At 40.3% G+C, this 26,552-nt stretch overlaps 1 protein-coding gene across 3 annotated transcripts in view; it reads left to right on the top strand.

Moving 5' to 3' along the window:
- Positions 1 to 26,552, top strand: part of b3glcta (beta 3-glucosyltransferase a) — a 192,895-nt gene that overhangs the window by 79,401 nt on the left and 86,942 nt on the right. For all 3 annotated transcript variants that reach the window (XR_011886565.1, XM_072262943.1, XM_072262944.1), the window contains exons 6-8: positions 23,295 to 23,403; positions 23,844 to 23,980; positions 26,443 to 26,506. Coding sequence is in view for 2 of the 3 variants with exons in the window: in XM_072262943.1 (XP_072119044.1) it covers positions 23,295 to 23,403; positions 23,844 to 23,980; positions 26,443 to 26,506 (310 nt within the window). In the remaining variant the exon portion in view is untranslated. The remainder of the gene's footprint in view (positions 1 to 23,294; positions 23,404 to 23,843; positions 23,981 to 26,442; positions 26,507 to 26,552) is intronic.

Here is a 26,552-nt window from a genome sequence, read left to right as displayed (position 1 = left end):
CTACCTGTGAGGCAACTTTCAGGGATCTGTGGACATGTACCCCCAGATCCCTCTGCTCCAAGTATCCTGCCATTTACTTTGTACTCTGCCTTGGAGTTTGTCCTTCCAAAGGTTTCTCTGGGTTGAACTCCATCTGCCACTTCTCAGCCCACTTCTGCATCCTATCAATGTCTCTCTGCAATCTTTGACAATCCTCTACACTATCTACAACACCACCAACCTTTGTGTCGTCTGCAAACTTGCCAACCCACCCTTCTACCCCCACATCCAGGCCGTTAATAAAAGTCACGAAAAGTAGAGGTCCCAGAACAGATCCTTATGGGACACCACTAGTCACAACCCTCCAATCTGAATGTACTCCCTCCCTCTGCCTTCTGCAGGCAAGCCAATTCTGAATCCACCTGGCCAAACTTCCCTGGATCCCATTCCTTCTGACTTTCTGAATATGCCTACCGTGTGGAACCTTGTCAAATGCCTTACTAAAATCCATGTAGGTCATATCCACTGCACTACCCTCATCTATATGCCTGGTCACCTCCTCAAAGAACTCTTATCAGGCTTGTTAAGACATGATCTGCCCTTCACAAAGCCATGCTGACTGTCCCTGATCAGACCATGATTCTCTAAATGCCTATAGATCCTGTCTCTAAGAATCTTTTCCAACAGCTTTCCCACCAGAGACTTAAGGCTCACTGGTCTATAATTACCCGGACTATCCCTACTACCTTTTTTGAACAAGGGGGCAACATTCGCCTCCCTCCAATCCTCCGGTACCATTCCCGTAGACAGCAAGGACATAAAGATCCTAGCCAGAGGCTCAGCAATCTCTTCCCTCGCCTCGTGGAGCAGCCTGGGGAATATTGCGTCAGGTCCTGGGGACTTATCCATCCTAATGTATTTTAACAACTCCAACACCTCCTTTCCCTTAATATCAACATGCTCCAGAACATCAACCTCACTCATATTGTCCTCACCATCATCAAGTTCCCTCTCATTGGTGAATACCGAAGAGAAGTGTTCATTGAGGACCTCGCTCACTTCCACAGCCTCCAGGCACATCTTCCCACCTTTACCTTTAATCGGTCCTACCTTCATTCCTGTCATCCTTTTGTTCTTCACATAATTGAAGAATGCCTTGGGGTTTTCCTTTACCCTACTCGCCAAGACCTTCTCATGTCCCCTTCTTGCTCTTCTCAGCCCCTTCTTAAGCTCCTTTCTTGCTTCCCTATATTCCTCAATAGACCCACCTGAACCTTGCTTCTTAAACCTCATGGATGCTACCTCCTTCCACCTGCCTAGATTTTCCACCTCACTTGTCACCCATGCTTCCTTCTCCCTACCATTCTTTATCTTCCTCACCGGGACAAATTTATCCCTAACATCCTGCAAGAGATCTCTAAATATCGACCACATGTCCATAGTACATTTCCCTGCAAAAACATCATCCCAATTCACACCCACAAGTTCTAGCCTTATAGCCTCATAATTTGCCCTTCCCCAATTAAAAATTTTCCTGTCCTCTCTGATTCTATCCTTTTCCATGATAATGCTAAAGCCAGGGAGCGGTGGTCACTGTCCCCCAGATGCTCACCCACTGAGAGATCTGTGACCTGACCCAGTTCGTTACCTAGTACTAGATCTAGTATGGCATTCCCCCTAGTCCTGACAACATACTGTGACAGGAATCCGTCCTGGACATGCTTAACAAACTCTGCCCCATCTAAACCCTTGGAACTAATCAGGTGCCAATCAATATTAGGGAAGTTAAAGTCACCCATGATAACAACCCTGTTATTTTTGCACGTTTCCAAAATCTGCCTCCCAATCTGCTCCTTGATATCTCTGCTGCTACCAGGGGTCTATAGAATACTTCCAATAGAGTAACTGCTCCCTTCCTGTTTCTGACTTCCACCCATACTGACTCAAAAGAGGATCCTGCAACATTACCCACCCTTTCTATAGCTGTAATAGTATCCCTGACCAGTAATGCCACCCCCCCTCCCCTTTCTCCCCCCTCTCTATCCCTTTTAAAGCACTGAAATCCAGGAATATTGAGAATCCATTCCTGCCCTGGTGCCAGCCAAGTCTCTGTAATGGCCACTACATCATAATTCCATGTATGTATCCAAGCTCTCAGTTCCTTTTTTAATTCTCCTTGAATAAAGAGATAGCATTGATTTTTCACCTTATTTAGGACATGGATGTCCATCACCCTTTATTAAAATGGTCTTCCACAGTTTGTGGAAGTATTGAACTGCTACAAAAAAGTCTGACAAATGGTGCCCCTAGGCAATATCTTACACAAATGTAATTTGCCTGAATATTAAAACCTTTAAAGGTTTTTGAGATATTTGTGAGAGTATAAAAATATCAATACTGTAGTTTTCTTTCTCCAGATATTACTTGGAAATATTGTTTGAAATTGTGAAATTTATCTCAACTTTTTATTTCAGTGAAACAGAGCCAATACTGGCGAAAAGACTAATGCATATGACATACAGATTGGACAATGTGATAAATAAAATGGAAAAACTAAAGATTAACATCATGGGTATTAGTGAAGTTGGTTGGATAGTTGCTGGAACATGTCAGCATAGAAATAAAACACTAATTTATTCTTGTGGAACATCCCATACTAATGGAGTAGGAATTCTTATGGATGAAAACATGGCAACAAGTGTTCTAGGACACTGGGCAATATCAGAAAATGTGCTCCTTGTTAAATTCCGAGGACAACCATTTGATTTAGCAATTATACAAGTATATGCAGCAACAACAGATGGAACAAATGAGGATATACGAACTTTGTCAATAAATTCTATGAAGAGCTTGAACAAGCAAAGAATGGATGCAATTCTCAAGATATTGTTATTGTCATGGGAGATCTAAATGCTAAAGTAGGTCAAAGTGCTGCTAGAAATACCATAGGAAAATTTGGACTAGGGGAAAGAAATGCAAGAGGTGAGAAATGAGTAGAATGGTGCAAGATGAATAATCAGGACATTATGAATACCTACTTTACAAACCATCCAAGACGATTGTGGACCTGGAAAAGTCCAGGTGATAACACTAGAAATCAAATTGACTTTATTACCATAAACCAAAGATTTAGAAACTCAGTGAATCAATGCAAAACATATCCAGGTGCAGACTATAATAGTGACCACAACCCAGTAGTATGTCATGTAAAAGTAAAACATAAAAAACTAAAGAAGCAAAAACCTGAACAATCCCTTGACCACTTACACTTAATTAAATAAGAAAACTTAAGACAAAAATTTACAATTGAAGGAAGGAATAAATTTCAAAGTCTAGAAATAGAATCTGTGGAAGATGATAGCAATCATGTAGAAATGAAATTTAACTCTCTAAGAGATGCCTTGGTAGAATCAGCAAAGTCAGTGATTCCTAAAAAAGGAAAAAGCACAAAGAATAAATGGATGACAGGTGAAATCAAAAATCTAACGGAAGAAAGGAGATGGAAGAAAGCAAATCCTATAGAATATAAGTCCTTAGATAAAAAAGTTAAAAGCTTATGTCAAAAAGCCAAAGAAGAATGGTTAAACCAGGAATGTGAGCAAATAGAAAGAATTCCTATTCCTGATCCAAAAAGGTTACATCAACAAATCAAGAATATCACTGGTAAAAAGCTCCTCTGTTCTTCAGGTGGATGTTTGAAAGCAAAGGACATGGAAAAAGATGAGATTATGAACAGATGGACTGAGTATATTCAGGAATTGTTTGAAGACGATCGAGGCGAAAACCAGAAATTAAGAAAAGCATTGAAGGTTCAAGTATTTTCAAATCTGAAATTCGTAATGCAATAAATAAGATGAAGAAAGGAAAGGCAGCAGGTCCTGATGAATTAGTAATAGAACAAATTATCGCCCTTGAAGATTATGGATTTGAAAAACTTGCTGATTTAATCAATGACATTTATGAGACTGGAATAATACCAGAAGAAATGAAAAAAATCAGTATTTATCACTCTTCCTAAGAAACCTGGAGCAATAGAATGTGAATTACATAGGACCATAAGTTTAATGAGTCATATCACCAAGATACTTCTAAGAATTTTGATGACGAGCTAAAAGTAAGATACAAGCTGAAGTAGGTAAAGAACAATGTGGTTTTGTGAAAGACACAGGTACAAGAAATGCAATATGGATGTTAAGGATACTATCAGAATGAGCTATTCAAGTGCAAAAAAATTTGTTTGTTTTATTGACCACAGAAAAGCATTTGATAAAGTGAAACACAATAAGTTATTTGAAATATTACAGAAAACTCCAGATCTAGATTCAAAAGACCTACGCCTAATCAGAAATCTGTACTGGGAACAAACTGCTGCTGTAAGATAGAGAAGTGAGTCAGTTTACGAAAATCAAGAGAGGCGTTAGACAAGGGTGTGTTTATTTAATGTGTACAGTGAAACAATATTACAAAAAATAAGAGTCATCTTGGGAATCAAAGTTGGTGGTGAAAACATCAATAATTTCAGATATGCAGATGACACTGTGTTAATTGCAAGTACGGAGGAAGAACCACAAAACTTAATTGATATAGTTGTTGAAGAAATTGCAAAAATGGGTCTATCTATCAATTGCAAAAAGACAGAATGTATGGTGATATCCGAAATGAAGGAGAATCCTATCTGCAGGCTGAGAATAAATGGGGAAGACGTAAAACAACTACAGAACTTTTGCTACTTAGGAAGCTGGGTGAGATCAGATGGCAGGTGCGACATGGACATCAAAAGAAGAATAGAGACGGCAAAAGACACCTTTACAAGAATGAAGAGTATACTGACCAATACTAAACTAGGCATGACAACCCGCCTCAGAGTACTGAAGTGTTACATTTATCCAGTTATGTTATATGGCTCAGAATGTTGGACAATATCTAGTAACATGAGGAAATGAATTGAAGCAGGAGAGATGTGGTTTTTGAGGAGGATACAAAGAATATCATGGACAAAACGAATATCTAATGAGGATGTCATGAACAGATGAAACACAAAAAGAGAAATAATGTATGAGATCATGAAAAGCCAATGTAACTTCATTGGACATATGATTAGGAAAGAGGAGTTAGAATGCACAGTAATATTGGGAAAGATTGAAGGGAAGAAAGCAAGAGGAAAGCAAAGATAAATGATGATGGAGACAGCAGCCAGAGAACTGGAAATGAATACCAATGAATTGATCCATTTGACCTGAAACAGGAGTGTGTGGGCCATGGCAGTCAAAGCTCAAACTGGGCATGGCACCTGATGATGATGATATAATATGACAGTTCTGTTATAGAGGAAACAGAACAGGGAGTTTAAAAGTCTAAACACGAGAAAATCTGCAAATGCTGAAAATTCAAGCAACACGCACAAAATACTGGTGGAATACGCAGGCCAGGCAGCATCTATAGGAAGAAGTACAGTCAATGTTTCAGGTTGAGACCCTTTGTCAGGACTAACGGAAAAAAGAGATAGTAAGAGATTTGAAAGTGGGAAGTGGAGGGGGAGACCCGAAATGATAGGAGAAGACAGGAGGGGGAGGGGTGAAGCCAAGAACTGGAAAGTTGATTGGCAAAAGGGATACAAGGCTGGAGAAGGGGGAGTATCATAGGACAGAAGGCCTTGGAAGAAAGAAGGGGGGAGGAGAGCAACAGAGGAAGATGAAGAACAGGCAAGGAGTTACTGTGAGAGGGAAAGAGCGAAAAAAGTCAATGGGATTTTATTCCACGATGAATTCTGTACAGTGAGCAATCCTGAAAGAAATATCATGATCTCAGAAGACGCCAAGATGATTTAAACACCGTTGCTTATATCTTCAGACTGAAGACCCTCATAGAAAATGTATCTTATGCAGAAATCTGAGTTCTTTAATGAACAGTTCATACGTCAGGAAATGCAGAGAAATCATATTTTTTCCTGGTGGCCCAATGGACCTTTGAGAGGAGGCTACACACAGGTCGGGCAAGAGATTTAAAAAGGGGTGTTCACGGGCTTTCAGCTTTTAACAGCGGCCCAATTGAGTCGCAATTCGCTAGCAAAGAAAAATTAAAAAGAAGGTGGGGACAAGCAGAGTGGCCAATCTTGGAGTGGATCAGTGTTAGAGTGACGAAGCTTGGACGAGGTAAGCTTCTGTAAATTTTCTTTTTCATTCTTTATCTTTAGTGCATAATTAGTGCAGTGAGGATGGCTCCAGAGGTTGTGTGGTGTTCTTTGTATAAGATGTGGGAATACTGGAAGACATACAGCCTCCTGGATAACCATATCTGCACCAGGTGTACTGAGCTGCAGCTTCTCAGAGAACATGTTAAGTAACTGGAGCTGCAGCTTGATGACCTTTGACTCGTACAGGAAACAGAGGAGATAGATAGGAGCTATGGGAGGTAGGGGAGGAAGTCTCAGGAGGCAGGTACTTGGGTGACTGTCAGTAGCAGGAAAGTAAATGGGCTGACAGTGCAGAGTATCCCTGTAGCAATCCCCCTCAATAATAAGTATTCCACTTTGGATACCGTTGAGGGGGACGGCCTACCAGGGAGAAGGTGCAGCGACCATGTCTCTGGCACTGTATCTGTTGCTATGGCTCTGAAGGGAAGGGGGGAGAAGATGAGTGCAGTAGTAAGGGGAGATTGGACAATTAGAGGAGCAGACAGAAGATTCTCTGGATGTGAATGAGACACCCGAGTGGTGTGTTGCTTCCCGGGTGAGAGAATCAGAGATGTCTCAGATTGGGTCCAAAGCATTCTAAATAGGAGGTTGAACAGCCAAGAGCTGTGATATATATATTGATAGGTAGGAAAAGGGATGAGGTCCTGAAAAGACAATATGGGGAGTTAGGCATAAACTCCAAGGTAGTAATCCCTGGATTACTGCTTGGTGCCACATGCCAGTGAGGGTAAGAATAGGATGATTCAGCAAATGAATGCATGCCTGAGGAATTAGTGCAGGGGCAGGGCTTCAGACTTTGGGATTAGTGGATTCTCTTCTGGCGGAGGTACAACCTGTACAAAAGGGGCGAGTTACGCCTGAATCCGAGGCAGGTTTGCTAGAGCTGTTGGGGCAGGGTTTAAATTAATTTGGTAGGGGGGGATGGGTACCAGAGTGATAGGACTGAGGGTGTGGCAGTTGGTATACCACTAAATGCAGTATGGAGGGAGACTTGAGGAAGGACAGGCAGATGACAGAGCAAAATTGTAGTCAGTGGGATGAGTTGTAGTGTAACTTTGGGACCAAATCAAAAATGTTGATGAATACAGGACTAAAGATTTATCTTTGAATGCAAGCAATATACAGAATAAGGCAACACACATCAAAGTTGCTGGTGAACGCAGCAGGCCAGGCAGCATCTCTAGGAAGAGGTACAGTCGACATTTCAGGCCGAGACCCTTCGTCAGGACTAACTGAAGGAAGAGTGAGTAAGAGATTTTACCGAATAAGGCAGATGATTTTGTAGCATAGTTACAGATTGGTATGTATGACATCGGCATCACTGAAACGTGGCTGAAAGAAGATCGTAGTTGGAAGTTTAACATCCAAGGATACACATTATACTGAAAGGACAGGCAGTTAGGCAGATGGGGTGGAGTGCCTCTGTTGGTAAAAATTAAATCAAATCCTCAGAAAGAGCTGATGTAGGATCAGAAGATATAGAATCTTTGTGGGTAGAGTTAGAACACTGTAACTGTGAAAGGACCCTGATGGGAGTTATATAGAGGCTGCTGAACAGTAACCAGGATGTGGGCTACAAATTACAATGGGAAATAGAAAAGGTATGTCTAAAAGGCAATGTTACGATAGTCATGGGAATTTCAATATGCAGGAAGATTGGGAAAATCAGGTTGGTGCTGCATCCAAGAGAGGGAATTTGTAGAATGCCTACAAGATGGCTTTTTAGAACAGCTTGTGGTTGAGCCCACTAGGGGAAAGGCAATTTTGGATTTGGTGTTGTGTAATGAACCAGACTTGATGAGGGAGCTAAAGGTAAAGAAGCACTTGGGAGGCAGTGATCCCTGCAATTTGAGCGGGAGAAGCTGAAGTCAGATATATCAGTATTACATTGGAGTTAAAGGAATTATAGAGGCATGAGCGAGGGGCTGGCCAGAGTTGATTGGAAGAGGACAGTAACAGGGATGACAGCAGACCAGCATTGGCTGGAGTTTCTGGGAGCAATTCAGAAAGGGCAAGATACATACATACAAAGAAGAAGAAGTATTCTAAATGGAGAATGACTCAAGTGTGGCTGACAAAGTAAGTCCAAAACAACATAAAAGCAAAAGAAAGGGTATGTAATAGAGTAAAAAATAGTGGGAATTTAAAGGATTGTGAAGATTTTAAAAACCAACAGTATTTCAGTGCCTTCGTTTTGGGAAAAGCACACTGATGTTTTTAGCATAATCTGTGGATCTTAGGTGGTGTTTGAGAAGTCTGGAGTTGATTCTCAAAGTGACCAGTCTTCTGGAGGTCTTCTGATGTCAGTAGAATCTCCTGGCGATAGAAAATAGAACAGGTTAAGGCATTGTGCTTCTACTTCTGTTGAAGCGAATACACTCATTGATGCCAGTTAAAAAATGGAAATGTGCATTGCACAAATCACCAGCACTTGGTGCGTGAAATATAAAATCTTCAGGTGTACTGTTGCTGCTTGGGTGTGGAAATGCATGGTTCTGTTCTTGTCTCACACTGCTTCACCTGGGATGATCTCCAACTCACTGTGTTAAGATGAACATGAGTCACATGGTGCTTAAAAATGGCTATAACATGATCCAACACTTAGACTGACATATTTGTAAAAGTGCATTATTGTGATCTCTGTCAGCAAGCATTTGAACAAACATCTGTAAACCTGTCCCTTGCATAACTTCATATTAACACAGCAAAACATTGAAAATGTATCTCCTGTTTGGATCACTGTAAAAACAGAACTGGCACTTCATCTTGGAGTAAAAATGCCACAAAAATATTCTTGATTCTCTTTCATATTTTTACTATCTTTTAGATCACCTTCTAGAATAGCATCAGAAAGTAATTGGGAACAAAATGTCCTAATGTCTTCTCTTATTTGGTGTCAACTTTTATCTTCATATGCTCCTGTCAAGCCCCTTGCAATAGAACAGTGAGATGGGAATACAGATCCATAATTCCTTGCAAGTGGCGTCACAGGTAGATAGGGTCGTAAAGAAAGTTTTTGGAATATTGGCTTTCATAAATCATTTTACTGAGTACAGGAGTTGTGGTGTTATGTTGAAATTGTGTAAGATGTTGGTGAGGCCTAATTTGGAGTGTTGTGTGCAGTTTTGATCAGTTATCTACAGGAAAGATGTCAATAAGATTGAAAGGTGCAGAGAAAATTTACAAAGATGTCAGGACTTGAGGATCTGAGTTATAGGGAACGGTTGAGTAGGTTAGGATTTTATACCCTAGATGTTGAGGATTGAGGGGAGATTGGATAGAGGGATACAAATTATATGAGGGATATAATTTTGATGACACATAGGTTTGGGGTGTTGTGGATAGTTTGGATGGTTGTCAGAGGTTGCATAGCGACTGGGCTGAGAAGTGGCAGATGGAATTCAACCCACATAAGTGTGAAGTGGTTCTATTCAGTAGGTCAAATTTGAAGGCAGAATATAATATTAATGGTAAGACTCCAGGCAGTGTGGAGGATCAGCGAGATCATGGGGTCCGTGCCCATAGGACACTCAAAGCTGCTAAGCAGGTGACAGTGTTAAGAAGGCATATGGTGTGATGGCCTTCATTAACCATGGGATTGAGTTCAAGATCCGTGAGGTAATGTTACAGCTATATAAGACCTTAGTTAGACCCCACTTGGAGTACTGTGTTCAGTTCTGGTCACCTCTCTGCAGGAAGGATGTGGGTACTATAGAGAGAGAGTGCAGAGGAGACTTACAAGGATGCTGCCTGGATTGGAAGGCGTGCCTTATGAGAATAGGTTGAGTGAACTTTTCCTTTTCTCCTTGGAGGAACGGAGGAATTGAGGTGACCTGATAGAGGTGTATAAGATGATGAGAGGCATTGATTGTGTGGACAGCCAGAGGCTTTTTCCCAAGGCTAAAATGGCTAACACGAGAGATGGTTATAAGGTGCTAAGAAGTAGTTACAAGGGGGATGTCAGAGGTAAGTTTTTTTTTACACGGAGAGTGGTGGGTGTCTGGAACGCACTGCCAGCGACAGTGGTGGAGGCGGATACAATAAAGTCTTTTAAGAGACTTTTAGATAGGTACATGGAGCTTAGAAAAATAGAGGGCTATGCAATAGAGAAATTCTGGACAGTTTCTAGAGTAGGTTACATCATCATCATCAGGTGCCATGCCCAGTTTGAGCTTTGACTGCCATGGCCCACACACACCTGTTTCAGGTCAAGTGGATCAATTCATTGGTTTTCATTTCCAGTTCTTTGGCTGCTGTCTCCATCATCATTTACCTTTGTCTTCCTCTAGCTTTCTTCCCTTCAAGCTTTCCCATAATTACTGTGCATTCTAACTCCTGTTTCCTAATCATATGTCCAATGAAGTTACATTGCCTTTTCATGATCTCATACATTATTTCTCTTTTTGTGGTTCCTCTGTTCATGACATCCTCATTAGATATTCGTTTTGTCCATGATATTCTTTGTATCCTCCTCAAAAACCACATCTCTGCTGCTTCAATTCATTTCCTCATGTTACTAGATATTGTCCAACATTCTGAGCCATATAACATAACTGGATAAACATAACACTTCAGTACTCTGAGGCGGGGTGTCATGCCTAGTTTAGTATTGGTCAGTATACTCTTCATTTTCGTAAATGTGTTTTTTGCCATCCCTATTCTTTTTTTGATGTCCATGTCGCACCTGCTGTCTGATGTCACCCAGCTTCCTAAGTAGCAAAAGTTCTGTACTTGTTTTATGTCTTTCCCGTTTATTCTCAGCCTGCAGATAGGAATCTGCTTCTTTTAGGATATCACCATACATTCTGTCTTTTTGCAATTGATAGATGCATTTTTGCACTTTCTTCAACTACTATATCAATTAAGTTTTGTGGTTCTTCCTCCGTACTTGCAATTAACACAGTGTCATCTGCATATCTGAAATGATTGATGTTTTCACCACCAACTTTGATTCCCAAGATGTCTTATTTTTTGTAATATTGTGTCACTGTACACATTAAATAAATCAGGGGAGAAAACACACCCTTGTCTAACGCCTCTCTTGATTTTCGTAAACTGACTCACTTCTCCATCTATTCTTACAGCGGCAGTTTGTTCCCGGTACAGATTTCTGATTAGGCGGAGGTCTTTCAAATCTAGATCTAGAGTTTTCCGTAATATTTCAAGTAACTTATTGTGCTTCACTTTATCAGATGCTTTTGTGTAGTCAATAAAACAAACAAACAAATCTTTTTGCACTTGAATAGCTCGTTCTGATAGTATCCTTAACATCAATATTGCGTTTCTTGTACCCTTGTCTTTCACAAAACCACATTTTTCTTTACCTATTTCAGCGTGTATCTTACTTTTAGTTCTTGTCATCAAAATTCTTAGAAGTATCTTGGTAATATGACAAATTAAACTTATGGTCCTATGTAATTCACATTCTATTGCTCTTTTCTTACGAAGAGTGATAAATACTGATTTTTTCATCTCTTCCAGTATTATTCCAGTCTCATAAATGTCCTTGATTAAATCAGTATGTATTTCAATTCCATAATCTTCAAGGGCGATAATTTGTTCATATTTCTAATTCATCAGGACCTGCTGCCTTTCCTTTCTTCATCTTATTTATTGATTCATCTTATTTACGAACTTCAGATTTTAAAATACCTGGACCTTCAATGTTTTCTTAATTTCTGGTTTTTCGCCTTGATCGTCTTCAAACAATTCCTAAATATACTAAGTCCATCTGTTCATTATCTCATCTTTTTCCATGTCCTTTGCTTTCAAACATCCACTTGAAGGACAGAGGAGCTTTTTACCAGTGATATTCTTGATTTGTTGATGTAACCTTTTTAGATCAGTAATAAGGATTCTTTCTAATTTGCTGACATTCCTGGTTTAACCATTCTTCTTTGGCTTTTTGACATAAGCTTTTAAATTTTTTATCTAAGGACTTATATTCTATAGGATTTGCTTTCTTCTGTCTTCTTTCTTCCATTAGATTTTTGATTTCATCTGTCATCCATTTATTCCTTGTGCTTTTTTCTTTTTTAGGAATCACTGACTTTGCTGATTCTACTAAGGCATCCTTTAGAGCATTTTTGCAAACGCAAGGAATTCTGCAGATGCTGGAAATTCAAGCAACACACATCAAAGTTGCTGGTGAACAAAGCAGGCCAGGCAACATCTCTAGGAAGAGGTACAGTCGACGTTTCAGGCCAAGACCCTTAGTCCTGACGAAGGGTCTCGGCCTGAAACGTCGACTGTACCTCTTCCTAGAGATGCTACCTGGCCCGCAGCGTTCACGAGCAACTTTGATGCGTGTTGCTTTCGAGCATTAAACGTCATTTCTACATGATTGCTATCATCTTCAGCAGATTCTATTTCTAGACTTTGAAATCTATTCCTTACTTCAATTGTAGGTTACATAGTTGGCACAATATTGTGTGCCGAAGGCCCTGTAATGTGCTGTAGATTACGATTTTTCCACTGAGGCTGGTTGAGACTATAGCTAGAAGTCACGCGTTAAGGTTGAAAGGTGAAATGTTTAAGGGGAACATGAGGGGGGGTCTCCATCAGTCAGTGGGTGGTGAGAGTGTGGAATGAGCTGCCAGAGCAAGTGGTGGTTGTGGGGCCAATTTCAACGTTTAAGAGAAATTTGGATAGGTACGTGGATGAGAGAGGTATGGAGGATGAAGGCCAGGGTGCAGGTCAATGGGACTAGACAGATTAACGCTTTGGTACAGACTAGATGAGTCGAAGAGCCTGTATCCGTGCTGCACTGTCTGTGACTCGATGCCTCAATGTTTTGCTGCATCAGAGGTGCTCTGTTCAGGCCACCAAGGTCAACCCACCGTTTCCTGTCTGAAAATTCCTGGTAGCAGGTGAGATGAAAACCATCACTCATTTAAATCTGTAGCATTGTTGTTGTACTTTATCAATGCTATTTCCAGTTGACAGATCTCAGAGAACCCTCCATCCTCTAATTTTTTCTCATTTTGGGGTAATTCTGTTTGCACTTCTTTGTAATCTCTCCCATATGCTAATATAAATATTTTGAAGCTTGTTATTATAAACTGTGCTGCAAGGGTTGGTTAATCAGTACATTATGTAGTTTCAACATGACATCTTATAAATTATGAGATTTGTAAATGATTTTTGTCAATTGCAATGACTTTTGGAGCATTTAAAAGTTTAAAGCAGAGAAGATTTAGTAGTATGTCATGCAATTACCTCAGATCTTTTGATCTCTATGTAAACTACAATGTATTAGGAAGTGTATGAGAAATGTCTCAGCTTGAAACATCGACTGTTTATTCATTTCCATAGATGCTGCCCGACTTGTTGAGTTCCTCCAGCATTTTGTGTGTGTTGCTCTGGATTTCCAGCATCTGTCGAATCTCTTCAGCAAAAGCAGCTTTTCAACTTTTTGTGTTAATGTGATAATTACTGCAATAATAAACATGGCTCTCTGATAATAACTACGGTTTGTTCAAGAACCCGATGGAGAAGGTAGTTGTTCCTCACCCTGGTGATGTAGCAGCAAGAAAAGGATGGTGGGGATCCTTGATGACAGATGCTGCTTCTTGTATGATGATATTGAGTATAGCCATTTAATACTCCTAAACTTAAAGCTAGTTCAAAGTAAATTTATTATCAAAGTTGGTATAGTCACAATATACAACCATGAGATTCATTTTCTAGCAGGCATCCTCCATAATTCCATAGAATAATAGCCATAACAGAATCAATCAACTGCACCAACTTGGATGTTCAACCAGTGTGCAAAAGGCAACAAGCTGTGCAAATACTAAAAGAAAGAAATAATAATAATAAATTAATTAAGTAATAGGCAATAAATATCCAGAACATAAGATGAAGAGTCCTTGAAAGTGAGTCTATAGGTTGTGGGAACATTTCAATTATGGGGCAAGTGAAGTTGCACGTGTACCTTTTTCCTGTTGGCAGCAGCGAGAAGAGAACATGTCCTGGGTAGTTGGGGTGCACTGAGAATGGACATCTGAAGCATGCTTGCTTTTTTTGAAGTTATTCCGTGTAAACACCAACATTGGCAGTTCCATTGCAAACTTTGTTTTTGTACAATCTTGGAGATGTATACTTGCGACTTCAGAAGTTTGCTGTGTCTTCTGCAATTTGGAGCTAAGATTTATCAGGTCAGCAGGGATGCTACTTAAGCTCTATTTCTTTATATCTTAGCTGAGGACCAAAGTGATAATCAACACCAGCATGAGGGGTAGCCCCAACAGTACCAGAAGCAAAAAGAAGAGCAGTAATCTGCTGTTCAAAGGCCAGCTGCTCCAGAGGGCAAAGGGGAATAGGAAAAGGCGCATGAAATAGAAGCAGGGGAATGTCATTCAATCTTTTGTGTCTGCTTCACCATTCAAAAATGTCCTGGCAGATTTTATCTCATTGCCACTTTTCTACGGTTGCCTCACATCCTCTGTTTGCACAACATCAAAAATTGTGCTATCCATCACAGCCCTCTTGGGTAAATAAATACAAAGATAATTTCATGATCGGTGAGAAATTTCTTCTCGTCTCAGCTCAGTCCTGAATAGCTGGTCCTTTATTTCAAGATTGTGACTGCTGATTCAAGACACTCAGCCAGGAATACACTAATTCTACATCTACCCTGCCAAGTTCCTTTCGAAAGTTGTACATTTCAATGACATCACCTCTCATTCTTCTAAAACTCAGACTCCGTAATCCCTTCTCATATAACTAAATCACCAACACAGATTATCAATTCAATGAAACATTGCTTTGTTCTCTCATATACAAGTAAATCCATACGAAAGGACGCCAGACCTGTACTTACTATTCCAAATGTTATCAGGGCTCTTAATAATTTGTGCAAGACATCTCTGCTGTTGTACTTAAATCCTCTTGGAATAAAGAAGACATACTACCATCTTCCTAATGATTTGCTGTACCTACGTTATCTTTCAGTGAATAAACATATGATTCACACCAGCTACACCTTTCACATACTGCTTTTCCACTCTTTTGATAACTTTATATTTTTCCACTGCATATTTCATATTTCAAGGTCTGGTCCTCACTCTTATCTCTTTGAAGCTGTGCTGCTGCGCTTTCTCATAGCCAACGTTGCATTTAGGTTTCTATCATCTGCAAACTTAATCTATTTACACTCAGTTCCCTCATCCCATTTGTTGATGCGGATTCTGAACAACTGGGTGAACAGATCACTGCTACAGCACTGATTTCTGGGAATATTGATACCAGTGTATTCGCTCCCTCCATAATCATATAGTTTATGTTACTAAAGTTAATATCTTTACCCTTATTTACTCAAGAACCTCTTTCCATGAGGATCTCTGTGCATTTTTGTTTGCATGATACTTGTATAATTTCTCTTCCTAGTTCTTTGTTTCCCAAGCAGTATAACTTCAGTTGCTTCTGAGAAGTGTGGCTTGCCTTGCCTGGCTCAAAGCGTTTAAAGGCAAAGGATATTGCCCATCAACAATTTTGAATACCATTGCAACTGGGTATCTGAGATGTTGGTAGTTATTTATATCTTGCTGGAATCACTGCACACAATGTCCTTTTGCCTCTGCATCCTGAGAGTACTGTCTGCATCTCACTTTTGGCAGCAGGAAAATGTGCTAGACGCACAAATGCATAAGATGAGTGAGTGATACCTTGCAGTGTTCTTGGATATACTGCAAAATACTGTTAAAGATCAAGGCTATGATTTGCACTGTCAAGTAAGAACAGTTTGTGTTCATTGTGCATCTCTTCCAGTTTCTGTTGCTTCTGACAGTGTCAGGCTGGACAAGTGTGACTTGCCCAGTGGCCATTTGATATGAAAGTGTTCCACAAGTCGTCTGTGATATATGGCCTGACGTGCCAAGGTACTTCTGCCAGTTCTGCAGCTGTGTATTCCAAAATGGTTGGAGTTCAACTTCCAGTTCTGCTTCATAACTGCACGTGGGAAAGGAAGCGTTAATAGCACATAAGACCATTAGCTATAAGAATAGAATTAATTCCTTTGGCCAATCATGTGTGCTCCAGCATTTCATCATGGCTGATCTGTTTTCTCTCACACCCCCAACCCCCTGCCTTCTCCCTCTATCTCCTCATGCCCCGACTAATCAAGAATCTATCAATCTCTGCCTTAAATATACATAAAGACATGGCCTCCACAGCTGCCTGTGGCAAAGAATTCCACAGATTCACCACTCTCTGGCTAAAGAAATTCCTCCTCATTTCTTTTGTAAAAGGACATCCCTCTATTCTGAGGCTGTGTCCTCTGATCTTTGACTTTCCTATTATAGGAAATGTCCTCTCCACATCCACTGTATCGAGACCTTTCAACATTCGATAAGTTTCCATGAGGTCACCTCTCATTCTTCTGAATTCCAGAGAGTACAGGCCCAGAGCCATCAAATGCTCTTCATATGACAAGTCTTCCAGTCCCAGAATCAATTTCATGATCTTCCTTTGAACCCTCTCCAGTGTCAGGATATCCTTTTTTAGATGAGGGGGCCAAAACTGCTCACAGTTCTCCAAATGAGGCCTCGCCAGTGTTTTATAAAGCCTCAACATACATCCTTGCTTTTATATTCTAGTCCTCTTGAAATGAATGCTAACATTGCATCTGCCTTCCTCACCACTGACTCAACCTGCAAATTAACCTTTAGGGAATCCTGCATGAGGACTTCCAAGTCCCTTTGCACCTTAGATTTTTGAGTTTTCTCTCCAATTAGAAAATCATCAAATCTTTCATTTCTTCTACCAAAGTGCATGACCATATACTTCTCGACACTGTATTCCATCTGCCACTTCTTTGCCTATTGTCCTAGTCTGTCTAAGTCCTTCTGTTTTGGTCTCCAAATTTGAGGAAGGACGTTCTTGCTATTGAGGGAGTGCAGCGTAGGTTCACAAGGTTAGTTCCCGGGATGGCAGGACTGTCATATGTTGAAAGATTGGAGCGACTGGGCTTGTATACACTGAAATTTAGAAGGATGAGAGGGGATTTGACTGAAACATATAAGATTATTAAGGAATTGGACACGCTGGAGGCAGGAAGCATGTTCCCGCGGATGGGTGAGTCCAGAACCAGAGACCACAGTTTAAGAATAAGGGGTAGGCCATTTAGAACGGAGTTGACGAAAAACTTTTTCACCCAGAGAGTGGTGGATATGTGGAATGCTCTGCCCCAGAAGGCAGTGGAGGCCAAGTCTCTGGATGCTTTCAAGAAAGAGATGGATAGAACTCTTAAAGATAGCAGAATCAAAGGTTATGGGGATAAGGCAGGAACTGGATACTGATTGTGGATGATCAGCCATGATTATAGTGAATGGCAGTGTGGCCTGAACGGCCGAATGGCCTACTCCTGCACCTATTGTCTCTTGTTGCCTCTCTGCTACCTTAAAGCTACCTGCCCCTTCACCTATTTTTGTATCATCCCCAAACTTTGCCACCAAGCTATCAATTGCATCATCCAAATCACTGACATATAACATAAAAAGAAGCGGTCTGAAGACAGACCCTTGTGGAACACCACTAGTCACTGGCAACCAACCAGAAAAGGCTCTCCTTGTTCCCACTCTCTGCCTCCTACCAATCAGGCACTGCTTTATCCATGCTAGTGACTTTCCTATAGTAAAATGGGTTCTTAGCTTGTAAAGCAGCCTCATGTGTGGTACTGTAATATTTATGTGACTCGGACACCGGTGTAGATTGAACAACCCACGTTTATTCACCAGACTTCCATTTTTTATCCAACCCCTTTTTCACGTCCTGACGTCATACGCACTCTGAAGCTATGAATACTCACACAATACATTACATCCCCCTTCTCAAGACTTTTTTTTACAACACTGTGAATTACCAAAAGAATGCCTCTAGGTATACTGTTCTTACAGTGCAACAACCACAACATAAACTAAAAAAAAATCTTACCTTCTTGTACTGTATTCTGCGTTGTATTTTACAATACTAACAGCCTTGTATTTTCTTTTACTAACATAGACTAATAAACCTTTTATTGCACCCCTTGGACCTTATGACATGTGTGACTTTGCCTCAAACTGTATGTCTAGTCTCTGTATCTAGCTGGAAGTTTGACTTGTCTCCCAGGCTGTGTGCGATACAACTGTGACTGTGCTTGTCCTTCATCCGTGTCAGTCTCTCGAGTGACCTCTGTGTTTTTGGGGTCTGCGTCATTCTTGGTGTTGTTTGTTTCCATGTCTGTATCTGTGGAAATGTCCTTTGCATCTGTACGTGGAAACTCACTCTCGCCTGTCTTCAGCAGATGCTTCCTGTTCCTCCTGTAGACTCTTCCATCCGGCGGCCAACTATGAAGGATCTTGGTTGCTGATGTCTGTTCACAACCACAGCTGGTTGCCAAGTGTCCCCTGTCTGTATTCTGACATTTTCACCTATATGTAGATCTGGCAACTGTACTGTATGTCTGTCATAGTAGCTCTTTTGCATTATTTGCTTGTACTTTTGCTTGTCATGTACTTGAGCATTACCTTCAGGAGTCAGTAGAGTTGTGGATGTTGGCAGTTTGGACCTCAGACGACGTCCCATCAACAGCTGCGCAGGAGAGAACCCCACACCCTCAGTCGGTGTGTTGCGGTATTCAAGCAGAGCAATGTAAGGGTCACCGTTGCTGCTATGTCCTTCTTGAGCATGTTCTTGACAGTTTGTACAGTTCTCTGCTTGTCCATTAGACTGAGCGTGCCCTGGACTGGAAGTAACATGTTGAAATTCCCAGCTCTCTGAGAACCCTCTGAACTCACCACTGGCATATTGTGGACCATTGTCACTAACAACAATATCAGGAATCCCATGTCTTGCAAATGTCGACTTCATTGCAGTAATGACCCCTCGACTGGATGTGTCACTTAACTTGGTGATCTCCGGATATTTTGAATAGTAGTCCACACAAAGCAGATATTCTTTACCATTGTAGTGAAAGAGATCTATGCCAATCTTCTCCCATGGTCTTCCTGGTAGTGGGTAGGGGAAGCAGAGGCTCTCTTGTATTGCTGTTTTTGTTTTCATTACAGACAGCACACTGAGACACAATGTCCTCTATCTGAGTTGACATACCTGGCCAATAGAGAATGTCTCTTGCTCTTTCTTTACATTTCACTATCCCCAGGTGTGACTCATGAATTCTGTTGAGCATTTTCTGTCTCATTTGGTTTGGTACGATGAGTTTTGCCGTTTTGAACATTAGTCCTGATGCATAGCTGATTTCCTCTTTAAATGTCCAGTATTTCTGCATTTCCTTTGGAACATTTTTTCTTTCTGTTGGCCATCCATTCATTGTAAGATCTCTTAGCATTTGCATTTCAGGATCATCTGCAGTCGCTTTCCTGAACATGTTCGTTTTCTCCTCAGAGATGGGTAGCTGAGGTGTAACCCAGTTGACCTCCAGCTCTCTTCCTAGCAACTCTTCCTTTTGCTCTTTGAGGTAAGCACGGCTCAAAGCATCAGCGATGTACAGTTCTTTTCTTGGCTTATGGGTGACTGTGAGAGTGTACCTCTGTAGCCTGAGAAGCATCCTTTGCAGCCTCATAGGAGCTTGGTGGAGTGGCTTTTTGAAGATGCTCTCAAGTGGTTTGTGATCACTCTCAACCTGGATTTCTTTGCCATATACATATTGGTGGAACTTCCCACACCCATAAACTATGGCGAGTAATTCCTTCTGGATTTGAGCATATTGGCGTTGACAGTCCATAAGTGCTCGTGATCCATACGCCACAGGCCCCCCATCCTGCAGTATAACAGCTCCTATTCCTTCCGAACTGGCATCCACAGACGTGATCACTGGTTTATTGACATCATAGAACTTGAGTACTGGTGCATTGGTAACCAACTGCTTCAATGTGTCAAAACTTTTCTTTTGTTCGTCTTCCCAATGCCATTCAGTGTTGCTCTCTAGTAGCTTTTGGAGTGGAGCGCTGACCTCTGATAAGTTGGGAACGAATTTGGCAAGATACTGTATCATGCCCATGAACCTCAATAGTTCTTGCTTGTCTTTGGGTGGTGGTAGCTGTACCACAGCTCGGACCTTTTCATCATCTGGTTTTAGCCCATCAGCGCTGAGTACATGACCTATGTATTTGATCTCTGTAGTTCTGATCTTACATTTACTTTTGTTCAGTTTTAGGTTGTACTCACGTGCTCTCTCCAGGAGCTTCCTCAGTCTCTGATCATGTTCCTCAATTGTGTCACCCCATATCAGCAAATCATCAATGATGTTGACCACCCTGTCCAGGTCTTCAATCATTTCTGCCACGGATCTCTGGAATACCTCTGATGCAGAAGAAATCTCAAAGGGTAGACACAGGAAACGATATCTCCCTATGGGTGTGTTGAAAGTGCATAATTTGGATCTTTCTTCATCCAGCTTGATCTGCCAGAAGCCTTGATCTGCATCTATACTGAAAAGTATTTTGCATTAGGCATGCGGGAGACAACCTCTTCAACCGTGATCAGCGGATAGTGCTGTCTTTTGATGGCTTGGTTGAGATCTTGTGGATCCATGCAAATCCTCATCTTTTTTTCTGTGACCACTGTCACCATACTGTTCACCCAGTCGGTCTATTCTATTTGTCTTGTTATGACTCCCATCTGTTCCATTCGGTGTAGCTTCTCCACTACTCAATCCCTGAGAGCTACTGGAATCTTTCTCGGGGCATGCACAACTGGTGCAATAGTTGGATCAATCTTGATATGGTGTTTCCCTGGTAAACATCCTAATCCAGAAAACAAGTCATCAAAGTCTTTGAGAATGTCATTTTCTTTTTCAACACCATAGACTTGCTTCACCAGGCCTAGCTTTGTGCATGTTGCTTTGCCCAGTATTGCTGGAACATGTTGCTGTACTATTTCAAACTCTATCTTGTGTTTTTGTCCTTTGTACACACAGGTGAGTGCTTTTTTGCCCAATGGTGCCGTCTTGTGGCTGAAATATGCAACAAGCTTGCAGGTGGATTTTTCCAGTCTTCCTCTGATGTCCAGTGAGTTGAGTGTTTCTGCTGACATTACACTGCACTTTGCCCCAGTGTCAAGCTTAAATGTCACTTTCCTCCTGTTCATTATCAGATCTTGGGTCCAATCATCTTCATCTTCCATCTCTGCATTGTCAATATTCCTGATGCATACCTCCTGTTCCACTTCAACTGTGCCAATGAACATGTCACTGTTGCCCTCACTGTGTTCCACAGCATGCATTTTCCTTGCATGCTCCTTCAATCTGCACATCTTTGCAAAGTGATTTCTGGCATAACTTGCATGTCTGACCAAAGGCTGGACATTTTCTGTATCCATGTTTATAACCACATCTGTTGCAGTTAACTTCCTTTTGATCATCCTGTGGAGCTGGCTTTGTCCTACTCTTGTCAGTTTTCACAGTTTTTATTTTGTGCACTTCAATCTCTTCATTGAGCACTTTGACCTGACGACGTGATCTCGCTGGCACGGCAAACATCAATCGCCTTTTCTAATGTAAGATCCGCTTCTCTCAATAGCCTGCCTCTCACTTGATCATCTCGTATGCCGCATACAATCCTGTCATGTATTAAAGAATCATGCAGTTGTCCGAACTCACAGTCTTTTGCCTTTGTTTTAAATCTGTTACGTAGGCGTCTATGGTCTCCGTTGGTCCTTGAGCCCTCGTGAAAAACCAGTGTCGGATGTACGGTAGGTTTTTTCTCAGTTCGCAGTAATCTTGAAACTTTCTTTTCAACACTTCAATTTTTTTCTTGTTCATCGTCTTAGAAGACAAATGTGTTGCAAACCTTTATTGCCTCTTCTCCTGCTACGTGCAGAAACGTAGCACATTGCACTTTCTCCGTCTTTTCAGCTACGTCGCTAGCGGTGCAAAACAGCTCAAACTTCTGGATCCATATTTTCCAGTTTTCAGCAAGATTACCTTGTAGGCTTAAACTTGACGGTGGCTGTAACTGTGACCTCTTTTACGTGTCTTCTCTTCCTTTTTATTTTTCGCGTTTTCTTCTGACACCCATGTAATATTGATGTGACTCGGACACCGGTGTAGATTGAACAACCCACGTTTATTCACCAGACTTCCATTTTTTATCCAACCCCTTTTTCACATCCTGACGTCATACGCACTCTGAAGCTACGAATACTCACACAATACATTACAGTACTTTGTCAAAGGCCTTCTGAAAATCCAAGTACACAATATCCACCAATTCTTCTGTTTGTTACATATATTGTAAAGCTGAATGGAGAGCATTTGCTAAGGTTGCCTGTGTAAGATAGGCATGGTATCCCACGAGGAGGAGACTGAACAGGTGACGATATGGGGAGTTTATGGATGTATGTACCTGTAGGGTAATTTGATGTGAGGACAGGGATTGATTAGAGCAGGTTTGTGAAGCAAAGTAATGCAGTTGCAGTGATACTTGGGTCAGATACAAGTGAATGTGTCAGTGCATTCCCTTTCTCTGCCCCATTAAACTACATTCAACATAGTTTCCTCTCTTGCTGCTGATCGAGAATCATAGAATCTGTGATTCATTATCACACTTCAAAGTACCAGGTCTGTACTGGCTCATTGCTGGGCGTCCAGTCAGTCCTGTTCTACTCTTTCTCCAAATGCAATTGTTTACTGTCAAATATTTATCAGATTTTCTTTTGAATGCGGCAGTTGAGTCTGTGTTCACTGCCTTTCACGAAATGCATACCAGATCACAGGTAAGTCGATAACAACGTGCCACTCCTATGTGTGACTCCTTCTTTCTTAAGTTGATGGTTTATATGGGCCATTGCTTTATCTTTTCACATTGTTCGGGGAACATACATTTTTCGTTAATGAAAATCACTATGTAAAAGCCTATAGATGAAAAATGGGAAAATGTAAGTGAAGTAGTGAAGCATATGGCAAGCAGGAATCATTTATTGCTAACTCTTAGCTATTCTCATTTGGTGGCATTGATAGGCTAGTTGACTCATGGGAATAATTCCAAAGGAAGTAATATACATGAACAGGATTCAGCTAGACCTCGAAGCATTAGCACTTAATGGGAGATGATTCTAAGGATATCTATGATTTAGGATCAAAAATTTGTCTTGTGATAATGCTGCTTTTATTTCCCATCAGCCTTTCTACTACTTATGGCAAGAAATCGTGGATTTTCTTTTGTGAAGAACAAACAAGAATAAAAATACCAAAGCTGTTGGAGGTCCTTAATAGATATGACAAAAGAAAGGTATTTCAGTATCTGAGAAACATTTAGGAGCTTTAGCATTTCCCTTTGCACAATATGTATTTATTTTAATAACAAGTACACAGTGTTGAAAACTATTATAGCTAATTAATCCACATTTGCCATGCATCCCAGCAGCCTAATTTTATTGATTTTAGTAAGATCTCATAAATTATGTTTGCATTTTATCCCAAATTTTATAATTAAAAGTTTGTAAATTGCTAGGTATTATGATTATTTTATTAATCATTTCTCTTTAAACATTTGATGGAATATAATGCCAATATAATGGCAGCTTCTAATTAAGTTTTGCAGTTTGGTATAGTTATACAATGGATCATTTTTCGGTTGTGCTTTATTTGAGCTCACAGCACACTTAAAGTGCAGAGTGCACATGAATATTTTCAGACTTTAAACTTGTATATGTAAACCATTTGTTTCAGGAATGGTTTTTAGGAAAGGCTTTGTACGATGAACAATCTACAATTATTCATCATTATGCTTTTGCTGAAGATCCAGTCGTTTTTAAGTATCCAGATTTTGCTGCAGGTTGGGCTTTGAGCATTCCACTTGTCAACAGGTAGGTAATAGGTATGCTTATAATTATTTGCAGTAAAGCCTCATCCTAATTCTATAGCAACAGGATGGTGTTGTTTATGTAATGACAGTAGCATATTGGTTACATTGGTATCTAAGCTACGTTTGGATGTGGTCTGTGAAATAGCTTTCAAATATTAATGAGTGTTAATGAGGACCATTCAGAAGATCAAATCTATGACAGCTGCCAGTACAGCCACCCCATCAATCCCACCCTTAAATTCCTTTCCCTAACACTGCAAATTGTTAATTAATTATCTTTTCCGAGAAAACCCGGAAGTGCTCTTCCAGCACTTGTTGTTTGAATATGTACTGACTTTTTTTTCTTGTCATTATTCCCTAAACAATACAGTATAACAACTATTTTACATAGCATTTACATTGTATTAGGTATTATAAGTAATCTAGAGATGATCTAAAGTATACGGGAGGATGTGTGTAGGTTATTATGGATTGGGATCGAAAAAAAAACGGAAGTTATCTTACTAAGTAAGTCGGAACAGGTAGATCCGGTATTATTTAGCGTCAGTTAGTCAAACGTTTGTCTTAGTATATAGTATATATTTTACCTTTCTATGCATATAAAACACTTAAGAAACGTATGTTTCAGCACCAGGCTCGGGGACGGAAATTCCCGAGTTCGATCCAGTGACAGACTGCTCCCAAGTGCTCTCCATCCCTGCCAGGTTGATGTGAAGGATCAAAAACCCAAAACCCCAAAACCCAAAAACCCAAATAATTAAACCACTGCGTTGCTTAAAAAATAATTGTGGCTTTAATCGGGGCAGGGCTTTTCTCACTTTATCCTTTAAAATTGTTACAATGGTTGACTGACTGTAGCCTAACGCCTTTCCAATGACCGATGGCGTTTCACCTCTTTCCGATCGCTTTATTATTTCCATTTTATTTTAAGTTGCGATCGTGATTATTTTCGTGAACAAAAACACTGTGGATTCAGAGCTCCATCGCCGGGTCCTAATGTCCACCGCACTGAGACAGATTAAATAAGGTCCGGGGTTCCGCTGGGTCCTAAGGTCCACCGCAGTTAGACAGGTTGAATAAGGGATTTGAGCATCCGCGTTTTTTGGTATCCGCAAGGGGTCCTGGAACCAATCCCTCGCGGATAAGGAGGGCCGACTGTACTTTCATTCATTGTGTTGCTGCCACAAGATCAATTGATTAGATATTTGCACTAATGAGCAGATGTACAGTTGTACCTAATACAGTGGCCTCTGAGTGCATATAGTTTATGATGAGCTTGGCATTCTGTGCTAACTTTAATAGATTCCTAACATGCTCAGTGCTTAGTTTAGAGCTATCGAACTCTACAGCACAGAAACAGGGCTTTTAACCAATCTAGTCTATAGAGATTAATCTGTTCATTTTCTACTGAGAAATAATGTTAATTGTGCTCCTTTTTAAACTAGAAGTTTTCTATAGCTCACTGTCCAGCAGTTGTGTTATATTCAGTGCAATTTGGGTTAAGTAAATCAAAGAATTTGATATTGTTCATTGGATCCCCAGTACTTATAGGATTTAGGAACAGAACTGATTAGTATACAGTATGTGCAAAAGTCAAGCACATGTTAAAAAAAAATCTGAAAAGCAAAGATGCTGTCAAAAATAATGAAACGAAAAGTTTCCAAATATCAAAAATTACTGAAGAGCAGTAAAGAGTTAAAAACTAAAATCAATATTTGGTGTGACCACCCTTGCCTTTAAAACTGCATCAATTCTGTTAGGTACACTGTTGTGCAGTTTTATAAGAAAATCAGCTGGTAGGTTGTTCCAAACATCTTGGAGAATTTGCCACAGTTCTGCAAAACTTTGATGGTCTCGCTTGCTTTTGTCTCTCAGGTAATCGTAGACAGCCTCGATGATGTTGGAATCAGGTCTCTGTGGAGGCCATACCATCTGAAACCTTATAAAAAAAATCTAGGGTGCCTAAGATTTTTGCACAGTACTGTACATAATATAACATCATACCTTATACTTAGCTTTGTGAGCCCAAACTCAACGTAAACTTGTCTATAGCAGCTGTAACTTCGCTGCCTTTATCATTTTTCATTTGTTGATTGTAATGTACAAAAACAAGTCACATAGTGCTGACCTCCGCTCTTAAATTTCCAGTTTCTGGCTGTAGCTCACTGTAATAAAGCAAAAGTAATGGTTTTAACTTTTATTATCAAAAGGAGAAAGCACTGCTTCTTGTTCTCAACTGAAAACATGAAAGCTCCTAATTGTAGTTTGAAATCATGTTTGAAGTATTTTGTGTAGAAAAATATGCAGATGTACCTTTTTTCATTTTATTCTTTACTGTCACTTTGAAATTCTAATACAACAGTGAAAGAAAATCATTTAATTTAGCATAAAGAATATTGTCTGTGTCTAAAACTATTTATTCAAACTTAGCTTTTGTTTTAATTTAATATCTTACACCAACAGACTTGCAAAAAGATTGAGGAATGAAAACCTTTCTGCAGATTTTACGATTGACCTGAAACATGAGGTATGTGATGGTAAAAGACACTTCTTAACAAATTGTTATAACTGGT

Source organism: Mobula birostris, chromosome 7, assembly GCF_030028105.1.
Source record: "Mobula birostris isolate sMobBir1 chromosome 7, sMobBir1.hap1, whole genome shotgun sequence".
NCBI classification, from domain to species: domain Eukaryota; kingdom Metazoa; phylum Chordata; class Chondrichthyes; order Myliobatiformes; family Myliobatidae; genus Mobula; species Mobula birostris.
Note: the sequence above shows the minus strand (reverse complement) of the source record. Positions and strands in the feature narration are given on the sequence as shown.